At 37.2% G+C, this 20,128-nt stretch overlaps 1 protein-coding gene across 1 annotated transcript in view; it reads right to left on the bottom strand.

Annotated features, from left to right (window-relative positions):
* Nucleotides 1-5,582: 5,582 nt before the first annotated feature.
* The window catches only part of CCDC141 (coiled-coil domain containing 141), a 199,312-nt gene continuing 184,766 nt past the window's right edge, over nt 5,583-20,128 (bottom strand). The window contains exons 21-23 of the mRNA XM_004375579.2: nt 18,761-18,877; nt 8,816-9,672; nt 5,583-5,926 (exon numbers count right to left, since the gene is read on the bottom strand). Coding sequence (XP_004375636.1) covers nt 5,659-5,926; nt 8,816-9,672; nt 18,761-18,877 — 1,242 coding nt within the window. The 3' untranslated portion in view covers nt 5,583-5,658. The remainder of the gene's footprint in view (nt 5,927-8,815; nt 9,673-18,760; nt 18,878-20,128) is intronic.

Raw genomic sequence — 20,128 nt, 5'->3', positions numbered from 1 at the left:
GTAGTGTCACACATCTAACCTTCACCACCAAGGCTTGAGTAGTTCATGATGTTATATAAACTCTCAACAAAACAAAGAACTGTGGTGTGGAGATTCATGGAAAAAGGCCAAATTAGAAGTTTTGCGCTTTCTATTTTTGAGGTGGAATTCATGCCCTGCTGATAAAATTCAAATCTCATGTGATGAGAGCAGAGAAAATGAATTGTTATTGCTTTAAGCAGGACACTGTTTCATTTAGTGAATGCAAATTTTTTGGCTTTCTGATGCAGCTCAAGATTCTGCTTATTATAAATGGAAAACAGTGTGCCTTGCTCTGGCATTTATATCGACACACACAGTGTCAGAGCGTACTGGGGGGAGATATTTTGTTTTAACTAATTTATTTCATGGCCATACTTAACATACTGTACATACAACAGGAATGTCAAAAGCTTCAGATGGTAATTTCTAGTAAGAAATGGTCATAAATAAAGACAAATAGAAAGAGTCTATCCTTCATTGGAATTCAAATAATCTACCTTCTTCGATTTGGCTTTTTTATATTTACAAATATGAATGAAATCCTGGTTGCAAATATCTGTCCACAATCAGCTTACTGAGCCCCAGCTACACTAAAATACCGGTAATTTATGTAGTGTTCTAAAGAAGTACATACATTCTGGTTTTGGCAGTTTTGACTTAGTCACTAGAAGTGGAGGCACCCACTTTCACACTTACTAGTTGATGATTTATGCCTGATTACATCTGTTTAAAAATGCTGGCTCAATGATCCTGGATCTTTCCTCGGCCCTCCTCAGTATTAATTTGACCACAGGAGTCAATATCTACTTTTAACTTTAAATTTTCAATCAGGGTCTAGCTCAGAGGAGCTGGAAGGTTCTCAGTTACATTTGTAAATTAGGTGAATGTGCTTGGTACATACTTCATGGCTACAACCTGATTCCAACTGGCTAATGTCCGTAATAAGGAAGAATAATTAGAAAACAAATATGTATTTCTTTCTTTACATGTCTCTACACTCCCCACCCAAAAAAGCTAGGTTTATCTTTGTTCACATTCAACAATTCAACTCAAAAAATATATATTGAGTATGACTATACTGGGAATACAAAGATGAACAAGGTTTCACAGATCTGCTAATCAGGAGCTCACAGTTCAGCCAGAGGAGACAGACGCTCAAAACACACAATTCTGATGCTGTGTATTAAGGGACATGACCTGCACAGCCCCGGCACTGACAGTACACATAGCAGGAACATCTATACTGGACTTGATGGGTCAGAGCTTTCCTGGGGAATGTTGTGTCTCAAATGGAACCTGAAGGATAAGCAGGAGTTAAGCCACATGAAGACAGGTAGAATGTAGAATGCAAGAAAGGAGTTCCAGGCAGAAAGTAGGAATGGAGAAAAGAAAGAAATCTAAATGAAGTTAAATGTGGCTGGAGTGCAGGGAGTTAGGGATGGTACAGAGGCTGGGGAGGGGAAACCAAATAGTGAAGGGCCTTGTGCGCTAGTTTAAAGAAATTTAAACACTTTAAAGAGGTCTTTTGCCACAGATTTGCCCAGTGCAATGTCATTTGATTTCTTGACTGCTGCTTCCATGGCTGTTGATTGCTAATACAAGTAGAATGAAATCCTTGACAACTTCAAATGATGTTTACCATTATTGAATAAAATTGCTATTTTTTTCTTTTTTTCCCAAATATTTTAGTTACTATAAAATATGCAGCTATTCAATGTAAAGAGTCTTACAGTAAATTTCTTCTGGAATTGAGCATGAACAAAACTGAATCCCTGGATATCTACACATTCTTTTACTGAACAGTTAGAATTGGAAAACCCAATGATTCTGGCTCGACTACAAGGAAGCTCAGAAACACATTTGTGTTACCTCAAGATGTCAAGTGTATATATATATCGATAACTCTCATATTTGAACAAATTTTTAATCTTTCTTTTTATTTTCATTTTCTTGTGAAAAAGTGTTTTGATATTACAAGCTGTCAGTAATTTTCTCCAGAAATAAATGGGTATGAATCATATATATACCTTAAAGTAGAAATTTATTTGAATTTTCTAGATCTTGTATTTTTAACCAATAACCTCAGTTTTCATAAGGAGAAGTCTTTGATCAAGACAGAAGTCCTAGCAAAAATGAAAATCACTCTTAAGTCTTTGAAATTAAAAATGTAACCAGAAGAATAACTGAGTAGCTGGCTAATTATTCTTTACTGCTGTGGGAATTATTAGATAGTCAATCAATAGTCTGAATGAATAGGTATAAATAGATACACAGACAGCTTTCTGAACTATATCTTAAATATCAGCATAGTATTTTTTTTCTAATATGTGAGCTCTGTATATATGCATGTGGGGGGGTATATGTACATATGTGTATATACATATATATCTTATATTTGATATATATGTCAATGTGTATAACCCATTGCTATCTAGTCAATTCTGATTGATAGAGACCCTCTAGGACATAGTAGAACAGCCCATAGCATTTCCAAGGCTGTAATCTTTTTGGGAGCAGACTGCCACATATTTCTCCCACAGCGCAGCTGGTGGGTTTGAACCACCGACCTTTTGGCAGTTAGCAGGGTGCTTAACCACTGCATCACCAGGGCTTCTTAAATAGATATATTTGATATATGTCAATGTATATGTGTATGTGGATATACATATATATCTTATATTTGATATCTATCAAATATATATATCAACTTGATATATATATAAAATATATATATCAACTATATACATTTGATATATACATCAAATATAAGTATATACATATATGTATACACTCATACATAGACTCAAATATTGGGAAAAAGTACTATGCTGATATTTAAAAATTCAGGAAGCAGTCTCATTATATATATTACATATATATACATATATATACACACACACATCTTATATTTGAATAATTTTAAATCTTTTCATTTCAATTTCTTTTTGAAAATGATAAAAAGATTGAGTAAGATATAATAGATTCTACAAGAAGGAAACTTCTTTAACTATTTAAACCATTTTTGAACAAAAAACATTGGCTTCAAATTCAGTTGTGGATGAAGGTCTTTGTGCACTCTGATCACCTATGAAGGAATAGACAGGGTGGAATGCCTGGTCTATATATACCCCATAAGGAGCATATAATGTCCCCCTTGGTCAATTCCTTGGGGCCTCTGAACATCTCTCCTCTCTGGCTTCCCTCTATTTGGGTATATTGCTTAATTCCTTCATCAGTTTTCATTACCCCAAGCACTAAAGTCAATCTTGACTGTTTTTTAATCTCTGGATAATACCCAGGTTTCTTCTTTACCAGTTAACAGAGTCTTAATTACCCATCTACCTCATAAAACCTTCTAGCCTTCTATCTCTCTGGTCCCTAATTCAACATTCCAGGAATCAGTCTTTCTGAAAATACACCAGCCTTGTCTTTTTCTGGGGACTTTACATGCCTTTTTCGTCATGAACCATGTATGTACGTCCAGTGAAACCTGTGACAGCCAGAACTCGATGGGACTGCCTTGTTTCTCTGGGTAAGTTTTTGCCTCTAACAGGGTGTGTCTTACCACTCTTCTATCCTCTATATCAGTGGAAAATACTTAAGTTTTCCTTCTTTGACAGGTTTCCACCTTACATTGGTTCCGGTTTTCCCGATTTTTACTGTATATCCCATTCTGTTCCCGAAAACTAGCATACAACAGGTAAAGCAAACCAGCAATTCCCTGATAACTCCAAACCACTAATCCAGCCAAACTGACAAAATGAGGAGGGAGATGCACCAGAATAACAAGCTAAGGATAGACAGTGGGACAAGAGAGAATTTGTTACCTGGTCATGCCTGCCCACTTTGGACATGAATCGGTTTTACTCTTTAGCATCAACATGGGCAATAGCAGTTAGGCAAGATACATAAAATATTTGTAACTGGACAAAAAGAATAGGAGAGTTAAGAGACTCTAAGTTCTCTAGGATATATAAATTTTTAATAGATTTCTGTTAAAATTTGGAATAAAATTAAGAGAAAAAATTAATAAAATTGAATATGCAGCACAAGAAAAATATGCCAACTTTTTACTTGACTACACATTTCACATCTTCAGATAACATTCAGTAACTTTTTAATATCGACTTGAATATATTACATTTAAATATTTTGATTATTTGTAGACAGTCTTCCAGCAACATAATTAATTCCTTCCCTTCATCAAAAATCTGTAATGAATTATTCTTTCAACTAAAGATTTTGCCCTAGCATGACAAGACTATGTGTAAAATTTGAAAAACAAATGCCCCTCTTATTCATGCTGATTTTTAAAAGGAATCAAAAAGATGATCCTCTTTTCTGAATAATAAATTTCAAAAAGGCATAGAACACTCTTCATTATTACAATGATAATGATGAGAAGGGTAGAATTCATCTTAAATCATCTTATTACATACTTTTTTTCTTGAACATTCTAAGTATATCCTCCTGAGTTTAATTTCAAATCTCTGAAAAGTACTTAGTCTTAAGAAATTAAAAAGGAATTTAATCTCCAATTAGTAAAACATCATCTCCCCTCCCCCCATGGGACTAGTTAGAAATCACATATTAACACCACTCCTTGAATTTAATATTCTTAAGAAACAGCATCGCAGAGAGAAATAATGGGCAGGAAGCAGGTGTGATGATGAATTACACAAAACAATATAATTACCCTTAGTCTTCATAGAGTGCTTTCCATTTCCCAGATTTTGACGAGACAGCCAGTGAAAACTCAGTTACCCGAGGGGTAGATGATGAACCCATTTGCAGATGGGAAACTAAGGCACTGACATGCCTTACCACAGGCTGCAAAAATGGTCAGCGGCAGAATAGAGATTAGAAACTGTACCTTGTTGTAGTCATATATATGGCACCTAAAACACGTCAAAGCAATGACAGGAGTAAAGTTGGTCCATTACCATAGCCTGTGTTCCATCCTGCTCTATGACATGCAGAGCTGATGGAAGTTTGAAACTCCACTTAAAGTTGACAGCACATCTATTCTCCAATGTCAAACCCATGAGATCAACATGAGAAATGATTATTTATAGCGATATCCTCAGACTCAGGAATGTAGTCTATGTTCAAACTATATAAAATGAATTTCAATAAATGAGATCAAGATATGAATATCAAAATTAAACAATAGCTTATGCAATAATGAAAATTACAACTTCAGTTAAATATTTCTACTGTTATTCCCTACAAAGAGATGTTTGCAAGTATAATTAAAAATAAATTATCAAACAAATGGAATTGAAATTTAACTCACATCTGTATGATGGTGTGAGACTTGAACTACAGGTCTTTAAATTCTCTTTAGAAGGGAATAAATATGGCATAATTTTACTGTGTATTATACTGAACACATCTCTTTCTTGAGTACAAAAATATATCCTCATCCACTGAAAATAATTTACCAAGCTCCTCAAATACATTAAATCACTAAAGAAAATTCTATTATTTTACCAAGCAGTGGTATTAGCCACATTAGCAATATGGACAGAGTGGAGGTACACTTGACAGAGGATGCTTTGTGAGAGGTTCAGGAAAATAGACAACTGTATTGTCCTTTGGGCTCCTGAGAATGACGTCCATCAGTGCCAATACCAGTTACTGTGTGAGTAGCCAGTACATTAAAGACACACTAACATAAATGACACATAGTGTTATCCAATTTATTCTTGCGATTGGTGGCCTGCGGTTACCTGTCACATGGAGGAAGACACTGGAAGAGAGAGTGCCACTAGAGTTTTGGGCCCGAGCCACATAGAGGCCTGCATCTGCCTCACATGCCTTCGGAATGAACACTGAATGCTTTGTCTCCTTGTGTAAAACCTGTAAGTGCCCATCTGCAGACAATTCCTGGCCCTTCTTGTACCTGAAGCAGAGAGTCAGTATTTAAAGTCAGGTCACTGTTTATTGATATCATATCCAAGTTCTAAAAACCACTGCAAATAGGCCCATTGCCACTGTTAAAAACAAAAAAAACAACAACGTTGCCTTCAAGTCAATTACGACTCATAGTGACCCTATAGGACAGAGTAAAATTGCTCCATAGGGTTTCCAAGGCTGTAAATCTTTATGGAAGCAGACTATCACGTCTTTCTCCCACGGAGCAGCTGATGGGTTCTAACCACTGACCTTCTGGTTAGCAGCCAAGTGCTTAACCACTATAACACCAGGGCTCCTGCCACTGTAATGCTCTCTATTAGGAACTTTGCAGCTATACAAAATTCTAATGTGGCTGTTTATCTTTCAAGCAGAGATTGACAACTGGTAGCCAGAGAGATGTTCTGATTGGCTCAGACCAGGTTTTTAAAACACTTAATTTTTGGACAACATTTGACAATTGCAATACTGCTTATGAAAATTCAGATATCCAGCTTCTCTGGAGAAACCAGACCATCTGACCACACTGGGCTACCATTCCCTCATGGCAACAATTACTTAGAGTGGGAAATGGAGCCCTCATATTTGGCCTGCTTCACTCACTGTTCTATGGAACAACAGCTTGTGACTCCTTCTTGGAATCTGTGTTGGAGTGAGACTCATCTGCCCATCACATTCATGCCAAAAGATCCACTTGAGAACAAAAATTACTATTTTATATAAGAAACTTACACATCATTTTCTGGTGAAATGAGTTCATTTAATTTTTATGAATTAATTTCATTAGAAAAAGAAAATGATCTCTAATTATAAAAGGCATCTTTACAATTGGATTATTACTGTTGAATGACATGTTTCTCAAAGTTTCCTATGAAAATGAACACTTAGCTGCATCTTTTTATAAAGCAGCTAATTGTTCATTTTGTTTATTCTAAATTCTTCTTTATTTATTTGTATTCTAAGTTTTTCCAGACAAAAAGTGACAGAAAACCTGAATTATTATCTGCTCCCCTTACCTACTGTATTTTTATGCAAATAACGCACACCTTCTATGTTTATCTGCCAGCCACTCCCTCCCTACTGCGAGGTATTTTCGTAAACTGCCACTATGCCCCTGGTGGCACAGTGGTTAAGTGTTCAGCTGTTAACCTAAAGGTTGGCAGTCTGAACCCATCAGCCGCTTCCTGGAAATCCTATGGGGCAGTTCTACTCTGTCCTATAGGGTCACTATGAGTTGCAATCTACTCTACAGCAACGGGTTTAGTTTTTCAGGTTTTCGTAAAAAATTAGCATAGTGCACTTACAAAAATACCTCACGGTGGGGGGGTGGGCGGGGAAGCAGCTTGCAAACAAATGTAGAAGGCACACGTTATTTGCGTAAAAATACAGTAAGCAATAAATTTGCCTTTTCTGAGTGTCCTAAGAATGTATGACTGCCTGATAGCTTATCAGTTGTTAACTGAGCAAAATTGTTGTGAATCTGTTGGAAAAAATTTTTTTTCTCAATGTTGCAATAGTCTTGGTTCTTTGATATATACTAAACAAGTTATTTATTGTGTGGACAAAACAAGGAAAACCTCAGACAACATTTCTCCGTGGGGTGAACTGATATTTAATGATGAATTAAATACCTTTTATATTCATAAACATGAAATTTCAGACTTGTAAAAAACATGCAATTGTAAAAACCACAAAATAAAACAAAAGCATAAATGGCTGCACTATCAGGACAAGTATAGTTTCTTTCAATAATCTGAGAAACCCAAGTTTTCTCATAAGCACTATAGATAACAGGTTCACACTGCAAGTACCATCAATGGGCACACACAATCATTGAAACTGTTGATTTCATGTCTACTGAAATGTTATGATAAATACCATATTTTCATGCAAATACTGTGTGTCTTCTATGTTTGTTTGCCAACCGTGCTCTCCCCCACCAGAGGTATTTTTGTAATATGCATAGCATGCTTATGAAAATACCTCAAGGGGGAGGGTGCGTTATTTGTGTAAAAATATGGTAAATGCTATTTCACTTATATTAGTTTATAAGTATAAACTTTCTCTCACATATTTGTCACTTTGTCCTCAAAATAAATCTAGTTAAGGATAAAAAATTTCTAAATATTTAAAGCAACCCACATCTTGAGAAAGTTAGGACTGCTTTTACTGTTATCAGCATTAGGTTATTCAAAACCTGTATTCTGCACTTTACTTTTTCTAAAACAAATAGGTTTTAAAAAACAAAACAAAAATGTCTCCAGAGTGAAATAATATGGTTCACAGCTCAGTTATTACAGCACCTTTCAAAATGAGTTTATTACCTGTCACCTGGGGCAACTATGAAAGATTTTTATTCCACCTTTCACACTGAAGAAACTTATAAAAAGAAATCTTAGTAAAACAACCAAACATTACAAAGGTGGCACGTGTGACTCTGCTGGGGAAGAGGGAAAAAATGAAGTAAATAAATGACAGGAAAGGGAAAAAGCCAAAATCTAATGTTTTTAATTGAATAAGGGATGTTAAACCAAGAAAATTTCATGCTTATGTGGAAACGGACAATAGGAAAGAATTTCAGTGTCTAATTTTTAGAAATGTGGAATGTTAAACTGGGAGAAAAAAAAAGCTCAACTCACTTGCAGTGCTTTCAGAGTTTGTTAAATTATAATTTTATATGGTTACTTTTTTCCTTAAGCATATTAGCCATGCTGTTTCTAAAATGAGAGTTGGGGGTTGATGTGAGATTGAATCATGCAGAACCACAGTGTAGTAGAATAGTAATCAGCTAGCCCTAAATTTTTAAGTTAGTGCCCACAGATTTCCTCAGTGACTCAATTTGTTTCTGTTCTACGGTTTGTCGTTATAGGCTACCCACCATGTCAGTGTAGGCTCTGGAAATCCTGTTACTTCAACTTCCAAAGTTACTGGAGAACCTTCCGTGACAGTGACATTAGACAGGAGCCTGGAGAAATTAGGTGCCTGGCCAGCTAGGCTGACCACGCTGTTCTTTGTTGATGTACATTTAATCTCCTCTCGGGGAACCACCAGCCTCTGATAGCCCCGGCTGCTGTCTGATTGAAACCTGAGGCCTGAGGAGGCACCAGGGGAAGCATGCAGCCTGTCTCGGGTTTTAGTGACGTTATTACCAGCATGCATTTTCTCCTGTGTTCCTAGCAAGCTTCCCTGAGCCTGAGGGTGCTGTTGTAAAGCTCTCTCATGCACTTCACTCAGCATGCTCTCTGGCGGTTTAGCACTGATTCTGCAGAAGGCAGTATTGTTTTCCAGAAATCCCCGGGAGGTTAATAGGGCCTCAGCTTTGAGTTGGGGATAAGGCCTCTCAAAATGACTTGAAAATGTTTCTCTCTTATCATGGCATGCATCAGCAAAAGCCACAGGTGGTGGCAAAACAGGTTCCTGGGCCTCCTCTGGACTGCTGGTCTCAGTCTGCATCCTGAGGCTGCTTAGATAAAGGCTGAGGGAGGAGGAGCTAGGAGGCTCCTCCACCTCCATGTCAGATGGTGCCAGGAGGGATTCGGGGCTTCCTGGGAGTGGAGGCAAGGAGATGTCATCAGGTGAGACACACTCATATTCCTCGCCCGAAAGCATGTCTTCAGGCAGGAGCAGGCCCTGGATGCCACACTCTTTGGCAGAGGCCTGCCGCTTTAGGTCCTGTGGAGGCTGATCCTCCCCTGTTCCGTTGATGGCCAAAATATCTGCCACTTGCGCCTGGCCCTTCAAAAGAGAAAAGCCAAAGGTTCGAGTTAGTCATTCATTTTTCTTTTCCCAGGTTCTGATTAGAGAGAAACTCAGCTTCAGAGAGACAACTTGCGACAGCTCTACAGCGAGTTAAAGCTTAGGGCCCTGGCACAAGGACCATGGAACTTGAAACCATCTGTCTGTCTAACCTGGGTACATTCCCATCCACAACTAAGGAATCATTAAACTGACCTTGACTCTGTGAGTGAAATATGATAGGCCTTGTAAAATAGAAGACAGAAAGACCTAGTTTCATCTGTAGAGAAAAGATTGGACTGGGTCAATGCCTTTTAAAACTATGATCTGAGGAGTCCCCTGTTTTACTGGGCATTTTATTTGACTACACTCTATGTGAACACAGAGTTCCTAAACGCCAGAAACCTCCTTATTAGTGGACGCTTCCAGAATAACCCCTCTGCTCTCTCAAAAAAGCCATTCTTAATGATTGATTATATTTTCTTAAAACCCCTTAGTTCTATTCTTACTTTGAAAAAATATTTATTGAACATCTCCCATGCTAGGCACTAGAGAGATACAATGGTGAGTAAATATAGATGCAGTCTTTGCCCTCATTGAAATGATAGCTTAATGGGGGAGGTAGATAGTTAAACAATCATATGTTATGGCCTTTCTCAAGAGAATACATCAAGATACAATGGAAAAACACCTGCCACTTATTTTTCTGTCCTGTGTGGGATGTGATCATGCTAGGAGCCGTGGATAGCAGTACGTCTCCTCCAGCTTACTCTGTCCTAGTCTTCCTCTCCACTAATCCATGACAATCTCGGCGTTAAGAAGACCCGCAAATACCCATTCTGGCATGTAATCAAAAGAACATTGTAGCTGAAAGGGATCTCATTTATCCCAACCTGCTTGTTTTATATTTCCTCCTTTCTTTGCCTTTCCTTAGCACTTGGGGTACATTTTTACTTACTTAGCACGCACTAGTTTTTGTCCTGTAGTTACTTCATACACATAAGAAAGTCTTACACTGTCTAACACTGACTTTAATTTCTTTGCTTTTTTTTTTTTAAGTCCATAGTCTTGCTCTTGATATATAAGTGGTTTCTGAGTCAATAAATGTGTTTCTAGGTTTAAAAGGGTAGAGGCAAAAACAAAACAATGCTCCTTCTCCTATCCCACCGAGATGATTTTTCCTCAGACAAAGAGTTAACTCAGTTGAGAGAAAACGGTTTCTTTCAACCATTTAGAAGTTTAAATTTGAGTTATCAAAGACAGACGTTCTTAAAAATCTCTCTCATTAAAAAAAAAAAACAAACAACCTAAATAAACTTATGTCTAGTAGGGAATGCCCCTCTTTCCTTTGGTTGTCCACAACACAGCTCAGCTCTGCCTCTGTTCATCTCTTCCTGAAAGGAGAATGTTTATTCTCCTCAGAAGTACTTTGATCCATCCTTCTGCTCAGTCTAAGAATCTCCTGTACATCATTTCTGGCAGCCTGTATTTGTGCACTTTGCCTGAAAAGGTGCTCTCTTTGAGAATAATTTTATTCTTGTATTCTTTACTTATCCTGTATTTAGCAAAGATCTGCCTGCAGTTTCCACAAACGGATCTTAATCAGCCTCCTGGAATGACAGAATATGTCCAACTGCTCTCTCATGTAACAGCCCTTTAACTATTTGGAGAATCTATCCCACATCCTCTGAGTCTCTTTCTTTGTACTAAATGTTCCCAGGTCCTATTCTGCTTTGACTCTCGAAACTTTCATCATCCTGGTCATCTTCTGGGAGGGCCAACTCTTACTGCGCTATCAGCTCCTTCAAAGGGGATCAGGAGATGGACATTTATTGATCTGAAGGCCATCCACAGGGAACTCCTTGATGACTTCTTCAGGTAACCTATGCCTCTCCAGAGAATAAATAATATTTAAAAATTGTCTTGAGAATTTATAACAAGTTTAGGAGACAACCCTGAATAAAAGTCCAGGCCTCTCTTCCTGCTCCTAACTCCTCACTGGAGAGGAATGAATTTACCTAAAATGGAGGGTTTTGAAAAAGGAACTGAGCAGGTTCAGTTCAGTCACTCTGAGGCCCTCTCTTCTGGTCTGCCTCCCATCAAATGGGTACATTCAGGTTGGCTCTAGGACATAAAGAGGACCTGTAGGGGAAGCCTGTAGATGCTTAGCTGAACACTCAAGTGGCTGGATGGGCATATTCAGCTAAATCAGAGATGAAATCTTAGGAAACCCAGTAGAGAAGCCATAAGCCCCATCCGCCAATCCAGCTCTTACTGGTTACTCATTCCTGACTCCTGTGTCTTACTTTCAGTGGTGCCATATTCAGGTAGGGAATCCAAGGATATATTTTCTTCACTCTCTACAATTCCTAAAATAGAAAAATACTTTCCACAGAAAATAACACTACCAGATAATTTCTACAGAGTTCTAGGAGAGAAGCAGTTTTCTCAAATCTTTTTCTGGAAACATCTCAACATATTAATGCTCCCCCACCAAATATGTCTGTTTTCAGAATTAATTTACTTTCCACACGTGAAGTAGTCAGTGGAATCGTCATATCCTTGATCTACAAGACATATTTTATTAAAGTGATTATAGTAGTTCTTTTTTTGTTTATTTCATTAAGATCCACATCAGACCATTGATTCACACTGAATTTTTAGTTTCAGCTAAAATTTCCTGTCTCCTCTCTTATATTTGGATAGTTAATTTTTAAAGACAGGACTGAGAGTTTTAAAAATACATCTTTGTTAAATTTAAGTGTTTTAGTACCAGTCCATTTTATAGTCTTTTGAAATCTTGAACTAGATTCTTTACTGCCAACCATAGAAATTATTTCAGTTTTGTCTGTAATTTTGCTCATCATATTTTCTGTCCATTAATACCATTGATAAAAATGTTGAACACTGCAGAATTTAGGACAAAGCTAGGTGTCTTCTCAAGGTAGATGTTCTTCCAGGTTGACAATGATGAATTACTTAATACTCGGGTACAATCATTATCCAACCAAATTCTCATTCAGTTCACATTTCTCCACTTATCATTAGAGAGATATCTAAGTGTGTTTATCAAATAACTTCCTGAAATCATCATAAATTATGCCGGTGACACTAACCTAGAGCTACCCCTTGAATAACCACCTCGGCAAGGAAAATAAGGTGAGTTTAATACAAATTTTTCTGAGTAAATCCATGTTGGCTCCGGTCACTTCTGCCTTTATCCCCAAATGCACATAAGCTTTTAATTTTTATTAAGTCATATTAAATTTTACCGAAATTCCTTTTCAAGATCACTGAGCTATAGTTTCCTACACCTACTTAGTTTTCCTTTATGAAAATGGTATCCAAACATTCACACATACCAACTTTTTCCCCATATTTCCATACCACAAAAAATCTTTACTGTGAATGAAAACAAAAAACCAAAAACACACGTGTGTGTTTCCAGGAAAAAAAAAAATCCATTTATCTCAGCACAGGCAGGAAATCTTTCCATCAGTCTGATGAGAGTTCTGGCAAAAGGCTGGGAAACTCTGATCAAATTCACCAAAACACAGCTTGGCTCTCAATTTGTTTCTTTTGTATCTTTGTCTCCTCTTTGTCTTTTTTTTTTTCCCCCTCTCAGTTCTGTTTTTTTTTTTAAATTTTATTTTATTGCGCTTTAGGTTAAAGTTTACAGGGCAAATTAGTTCTCCTTCAAAAATTTACACACAAATTGTTTTGTGACATTGGTTGAATTTCTGCAATGTGTTAGCATTCTCTCCCTTTCCCTTTATACCCCAGGTCCCTCGTGTCTGTTCGTCCAGTTTTCCTGTCCCTTCCTGTCTTCTCGTCTTTGCTTTTGGGCAGATGTTGCCCATTTGGTCTCCTGTACTTGACTGAACTAAGAAATATGTTTCTCACACGTGTTACTGTTTGTTTTATAGGCCTGTCTAACTTTTGGCTGAAAGGTGGACTTCGAGAGTGGCTTCAGTTCTGAGTTAGCAGGGTATCTGGGGGCCATAGTCTTGGGGGTTCTTCTAGTCTTTGTCAGATCAGTAAGTCTGGTCTTTTTTGTGAATTTTAATTTTCTTCTACATTTTTTTCCTTCTCTGTCTGGGATCCTCTTTGTGATCCCTGTCAGAGCAGCCAGTGGTGGTAGCTGGCACCATCTAGATCTTCTGGGCTCAGGCTGGTGGAGGCGATGGTTCATGTGGTCCATTAGTCCTTTGGACTAATATTTTCCTTCTGTCTTTGATTTTCTTCATTCTCTTTTGCTCTGGATGGAATGGGACCAATAGATGTATCTTAGATGGGCACTTGCAAGCATTTAAGACTCAGATGCAACTCACCAAATTAGTGTGCAGAACATTTTCTTTATGAACTGTGTTATGCCAATTGATCTAGGTGTCCCCTGAGACCATGGTCCCCAGTCCTCAGCCCCAGTAACTTGGTCCCTCAAGGTGTTTGGATGTGTCTAGGAAGCTTCTATGACTTTGCTTTGGTCAAGCTGTGCTGACTTCCCCTAGGCTGTGTGTTGTCTTTTCCTTTACCAAAGTTAACAGTTTTCTACCATCTAGTTAAGTGATTTCCCCTCCCTACCCCTTCCCTTCATTGTAACCATCAAAGGTTGTTTCATTCTGTGTATAAACCTTTTCTTGGGTTTTCATAATAGTGGTCTCATATAATATTTGTCCTTTTGTGATTGACTTATTTCACTCAGCATAATACCCTCCAGATTCATCCATGTTGTGAAATGTTTCACAGATTCATCATTGTTCTTTATTATTGCATAGTAGTATTCCATTGTGTGTATGTACCATAATTTGTTTATTCATTGATCTGTTGATGGGCACTTAGGTTGTTTCCATTTTTTGCTAATGTGAATAATGCTGCATTGAAGATGGGTGTGCATAAGTCTACTCTTGGGATGGCTCTTATTTCTCTAGGGTATATTCCTAGCAGTGGGATTGCTGGATCACGTGGTATTTGTACTTCTAGCTTTTTAAGGAAGTGCCATATCGTTTTCCATAGTGGTTGTACCATTTTACATTTCCACCAACAGTGTATAAGAATTCCAATATCCCTGCAACCTCTCCAACATTTGTTATTTTCTGTTTTTTTGATTAGTGCCAGTAATGTTGGGATGAGATGCTATCTCATTGTAATTTTGATTTGCTTTTCTCTAATGGCTAATGACCACAAACATTTCCTTATATGTCTGTTAGCTGCCTGAATGTCTTCTTTGGTGACTGTCTGTTCATATGCTTTGCCCATTTTTTAATTGGAGTATTTGTCTTTTTGTTATTGAGGTGTTGAAGTATTCTACAGATTTTAGAGATTAGACCCTTGTCAGTTGTATCATAGCTGAAAATTTTTTCCCAGTTGGCAGGTTCTCTTTTTATTCTTTTGGTGAAGTCTTTTGATGAACATAAGTGTTTAGTTTTTAGGAGCTTCCAGTTGTTAGTTATGGTTTGTACTGAATTTATGTCATGTATGAGGGCCCCTAACATTGTCCCTATTTTTTCTTCCATGATATTTATCGTTTTAGGTTTTATATTTAAGTCTTTGATCTTTGTCTTTTTTGTTGATTCCTTTTTCTTTTTCCACTTTCTAAATATGAATGACCTATGGTCTTATCTTTAAGCCCTTTAATAATCTTCTTTATATTCTTTTTCCCTCAAATATCTCACCCATTTTCATATTTAATGGTTAATTAACTTTTAGTTAATCCTAAATCTATAGCTTCAGGTCTTATCTCTGTTAAGATCTCTGAACTTTCATTTCCATCACTTCGATTTACAATCATCACCATGACTGCAGACAAAGTGTCTGGCAGGGCAGAATTTAATGGTGTTCTACATGCATCCAGCTAATTGGGTAGAACAAATTTTCAAAGTACAAAAATCAGGGGGCTACCTATGTTATAAATTTGAAGGGACAGCACAAGATGTGACCTTCCAAAATATGTCCACAACAGATAGTCTTGCCCTGGGATACACAAAATTTAATGCTGATAAGTGGGACTTAGAGAAAGAAAAATACCAAGCCTGGGGCCTGATGTATAAATGGCATTTCTGGGGAAGGCCCTTAGAGGGGGCTTTGGAAAGCCAAGAGGTGACTTGGTATCTTTGGGCACTTGGGGTAGACAAGATTAAAGAGAAGAGAACAGAAATGTGGTGAAGAACAATACTTTGTACCCCTTCCCAATTTTCCCAAGGCAAATGTCTCAAGAACATCTTCTCCAGCCCAGAATTCACCTCCCAGTTGAATAGGATTAATGGCAGAGAGTCCAGGGACTGTCCTTATCCAGTATGACTAGACTCTACTGAACTGTTTGGTATAAAGTACTTTTCATGCTTTTGCCTTATTAACTATTACTTAAATAGCTGAAATGGAAAGGGGCAGTATGATTACAAAACAGCTTATTTATACGCAGCAGTTTCTTGGAGTTCTCGTTTGGTCTTCTAGGAAAAAAAAAATAATACATGCCTGAAATGCAGGAGAGTTGGGCTGCCTGCCCAGTTCTGACACTAATTTTTTGTGATTTTTGGTGGGGAAGATATTTAATCTCATTTGGCCTCAGTTTCCTCAACTGTAAAATGAGATTTGATCAGATGATTTTTAAGTCCCTTCCAGCACTAAAATTCTATAACTCTAAATGCCGGCACTGCAAGCCCTCATCTTCTACCAAATAGTTCCGTGACTTTAGGCAACTCTCTTAATACTCTGTGCCTCCATTTAACCTTAGGAGTCTTCAGATATTACTGTGGATTTAGCTTCAGTGCTCAATGTGGGGATAAAATGCTAGCACTAATCTGTTAGCAGTACAACATACATTGTATTTACTGAATTGCCTAATTCCATCCGCTGTATTTTGTGGTCAGGAAAATGAGAAGCACCTGATGTTTATAGGAGACAATTCCTGAGATGAACACATTTTTGTAGTAGTTTTGTGGAATTATTCTTTCTGACTCTAATAATTTTCCTAGGAAGAGAAACACCATTTAAGGGTATCAGAATTGAATACAGTGATTTCCCGACAAGCTTTTTTTCGTGTTTCCTGTTACCTGCCCACATAGTGTTTCAAGGAATTGTTACATCTGACCTACAATACAAATAATAGAGACGATAAGAGGGTAAATGTGATTGAGCTGTTTAAAAGTGAAGATTACAGCTGATGTTTCATTTTACTGTCTGCGCCAAATGCACCAGAATATGTACATGAAATGATGTTGACCAGAGTTCTTGACAGCCATAATTATATACCTTCACTTTTATTCTCAATGACTGATAGTCTATTGTGTGGTTTAATTTATATTAAAATAAAAGTTACTTTCTCAATGAAAATAAACTTCACCTTTTTTACAAATCAATCTGTTTGTTTTTCTAAGAAAAACAAATAGAAGCAAGAAACCCCATTTTTACTGGGTTTGCTTTGGTAGTAATAACTTCTGCTTCTGAGTTCTTAGAAAATATGCTTAGTTTGCAATGAAAAAACTGTGCAGAATAAAATGAAATAAATGATATAATTTTGTCTTTAGTAACTTAGTCAAGAAAAGGAGGTACATTTAATGTTGTTCTTTATTATTTTGACCAGTGGTTCTCAATCGGGGTGATTTTGTTCCCCAGTGAACATCTGACATGTCTGGAGACATTTTTGGTTGTTATAACTTGGTAGGGGGAGGTGCTACTGGAATCTAGTAGGTAGAAGCCAGGGATGCTGCTGAACATTCTGCACTGAACAGTATACTTCCCCACAGCAAAGAAATCTCAATAGTGCCGAGATTGAGAAACCCTGATTTAAACAAAATCAGAGTAAACAAAGACCATTTTAAATAAAGCTAAGGTCAAACAAGAAGACCAAGTTTTGGCAGCTTTCCTTTGCCTTACAGAAGCACCTGGGTTTAAGTGCCTCAAGGCTGTACCACAAAAGGGTGGCGTGTTTAATGGTAGTTGCTGCTGGGTGGTTGTATAATCACACTAGACCCTGACATAGATTTCACTTGTGGAAAAGGAAGTCCTAAGAACTGTATTGACGTCAAGGATTTATAAATCTTTTTCTATAGGCTAACTGTAACAAATGAGGATTTTTTTTTTTTTTAAACTCTCATGTCTCAAGAAGTATATTTTATTATTTTGGAGGCAGTTGAGAATCATGTTGACTCTGCTTATTCCTTCATCTCCTCAGGAGAGAAACATTGGGAGCAGGCAACTTGGCAAAGCAAAAAGTCAAGAGCTAATTATAGTCCAGCAACTATGCCTAGAGAGTGAAAAACTTATCCAGAAAATCCATAAGGATGTTGTGATTTAAATAATATTTTCAAAAGCATGATACACTTGCATTTTGTGAATATTTGCAGTTTTTGCTACATGACTTAATTTATCTGTAAATGCATAGGTTTGAAAGTTATTTAAACATTTCTCTAAATATTTCAGCTGGATTCTAAATTTCAGTACATGTGACTGGAAATATCATCTTAGAGGTAGATTCTATGAGAACAAAATACAATCAAATTTCATATGCTAAGGTTTTCTAATGGATAGTGTATAACAATAAAAATGATAGCTTTGCGTTATGATAAAAAGGAAGAAGTAAAATTTAAAGTTGAGATTGAATAGAAAAAAACAACGGGAATGCAGCTAGAAATGGTGGAAATAGAAATGGTCTGTAGTGACATTATGGCCTTTGAATGGCTGTCCCAAGGCCAATCTGAAATGCTACAGCTCCAGTATTTAAAGGAGTGACTGAGAGCAAAACAGCACAGGAGAGAGTAGAACTAAGTAAGCAGTAAACAAACAAACAAAAAAAACCAAGCCAGCTGCCATCAAGTCGATTTCAACTCATAGCGACCCTACAGGACAGAGTAGAACTGTCCCATAGGGTTTCCAAGGAGCACCTGGTGGATTCTAACCGTTGATCTTTTGGTTAGCAGCTATAGTTCTTAACCACTGCACCACCAGATAAAACTCACATTGCATTTACACTGAGAGATTCAACTGAAACAGATAAGAAGGCATGAATTTACTTTTTTGTTTTTTGCAGAGCACAATGACTCTAACCTTAAAACAAAAGTAATGAATAACAAGCCTCAGTAGTCTCCTTTACCTTATTGCTTTCTTCATTGAATATTGTCTGCTTATTTCTTGCTGGTTCTTTTAGTAGGTCAATACAATAACCATGGAAGCCTTCCATATTCGGATTTATCTTTAAAACGTCTCCCTGCTGTACAAAGCGATGGTTAGTGAGAGACTGGGCCAAGAAAGTTAGAGGAACAGTGTTATACAATAACCACTTGGAAGAAAACATAGACCACTTGCAAACTTTCAGTAAACGTATGTTTCAAGAGACTGATGTACTCCATTGATGTGATTTATAAAATTATCCCTCCAAGCTCAGAGGTCCCCCCATCCTGTCTCATTTCTTTGATAAAATTCATTGTCAGTAAAAATTGGTTGTTCAAAGGCCCAGCAGGGAAAAGAGGGTAATTGTTACAATAGGATGCTCTTTCAGGGGCATTCTCTAGAGAAAAGAATCATTGTGCATGGGAGTTTAAACCATTAGGAGAGATCGGGGAGCAGCAAGAAGTAGAAATGATTAAAAGTCTCTGATGGAGAAGAAAGCAGGAAATCTAGAGAATTCACACAAGTTAAATATTTGGGAGAATCTTGAAAAGAAAGAGGAAATATCACCATGATAAAGAAAAAAAAAATTGAGAACAAAGAATGCTTCATGTGGGTGGTGATATTTTGCTCCTTCATTTCATGGGATTCAGTTTTAATCATGGAGGTAGATGGGGAACCAGTGGGAGGCCCCAGAAGACTCTGTAACGGTGAAAGACCCACAGGTACCCCAAGTGACAGAACACACTGTCACTTTAGGGTGGTGATGATACCCCAACAGAAGATTCTCTATTCCATCTGGAACATACATGGTCATTAGATGGGCTTTGCTCCTCAAAGTTCACACACTACACTGGCTCAGAGGATTCAAGGAGACATCCTACTAGGGAGGTTCAGCTTTTACCATCAACTCTAAAGCTAAATTGGTTTGTTATTACTGGATAAGTCACTCGGCTTTAGTATGCACTTGATAACTAATTCCAAAATGGCAGCTGTTGTAGAAAAAATAAACAGTAGATTTTTAATTAGAAGATCTAAGTTCAAAAGCATTTTATCTGCTTTGAACCTGTTCCTTTCCCTTTAAAATAAAGACAGCAACAAGTGTCTTATCTCCATCTGAAGGTTATTTGGAAGATCATGGAGATAATACATGTAAAAGTTTTTTGTAAATCTCAAACTGATATACAAATGGAAAGGATTATTATCATAATTTCAGCCTTGCCAGAGACTTCTAGGCCCACTTTTTAATAACCCCTGCAAAAGAGAGCCACAGCATCAACCTCAAAAACATGAAGGTCAGACATTTATGCTTTTCATGCAAACATCTGAAAGTGTGCTCTAAAAGCATTCTTTG

The sequence above is a fragment of the Trichechus manatus genome, unplaced genomic scaffold (assembly GCF_000243295.1).
Source record: "Trichechus manatus latirostris isolate Lorelei unplaced genomic scaffold, TriManLat1.0 scaffold00037, whole genome shotgun sequence".
Taxonomy (NCBI): Eukaryota; Metazoa; Chordata; class Mammalia; order Sirenia; family Trichechidae; genus Trichechus; species Trichechus manatus.
Note: the sequence above shows the minus strand (reverse complement) of the source record. Positions and strands in the feature narration are given on the sequence as shown.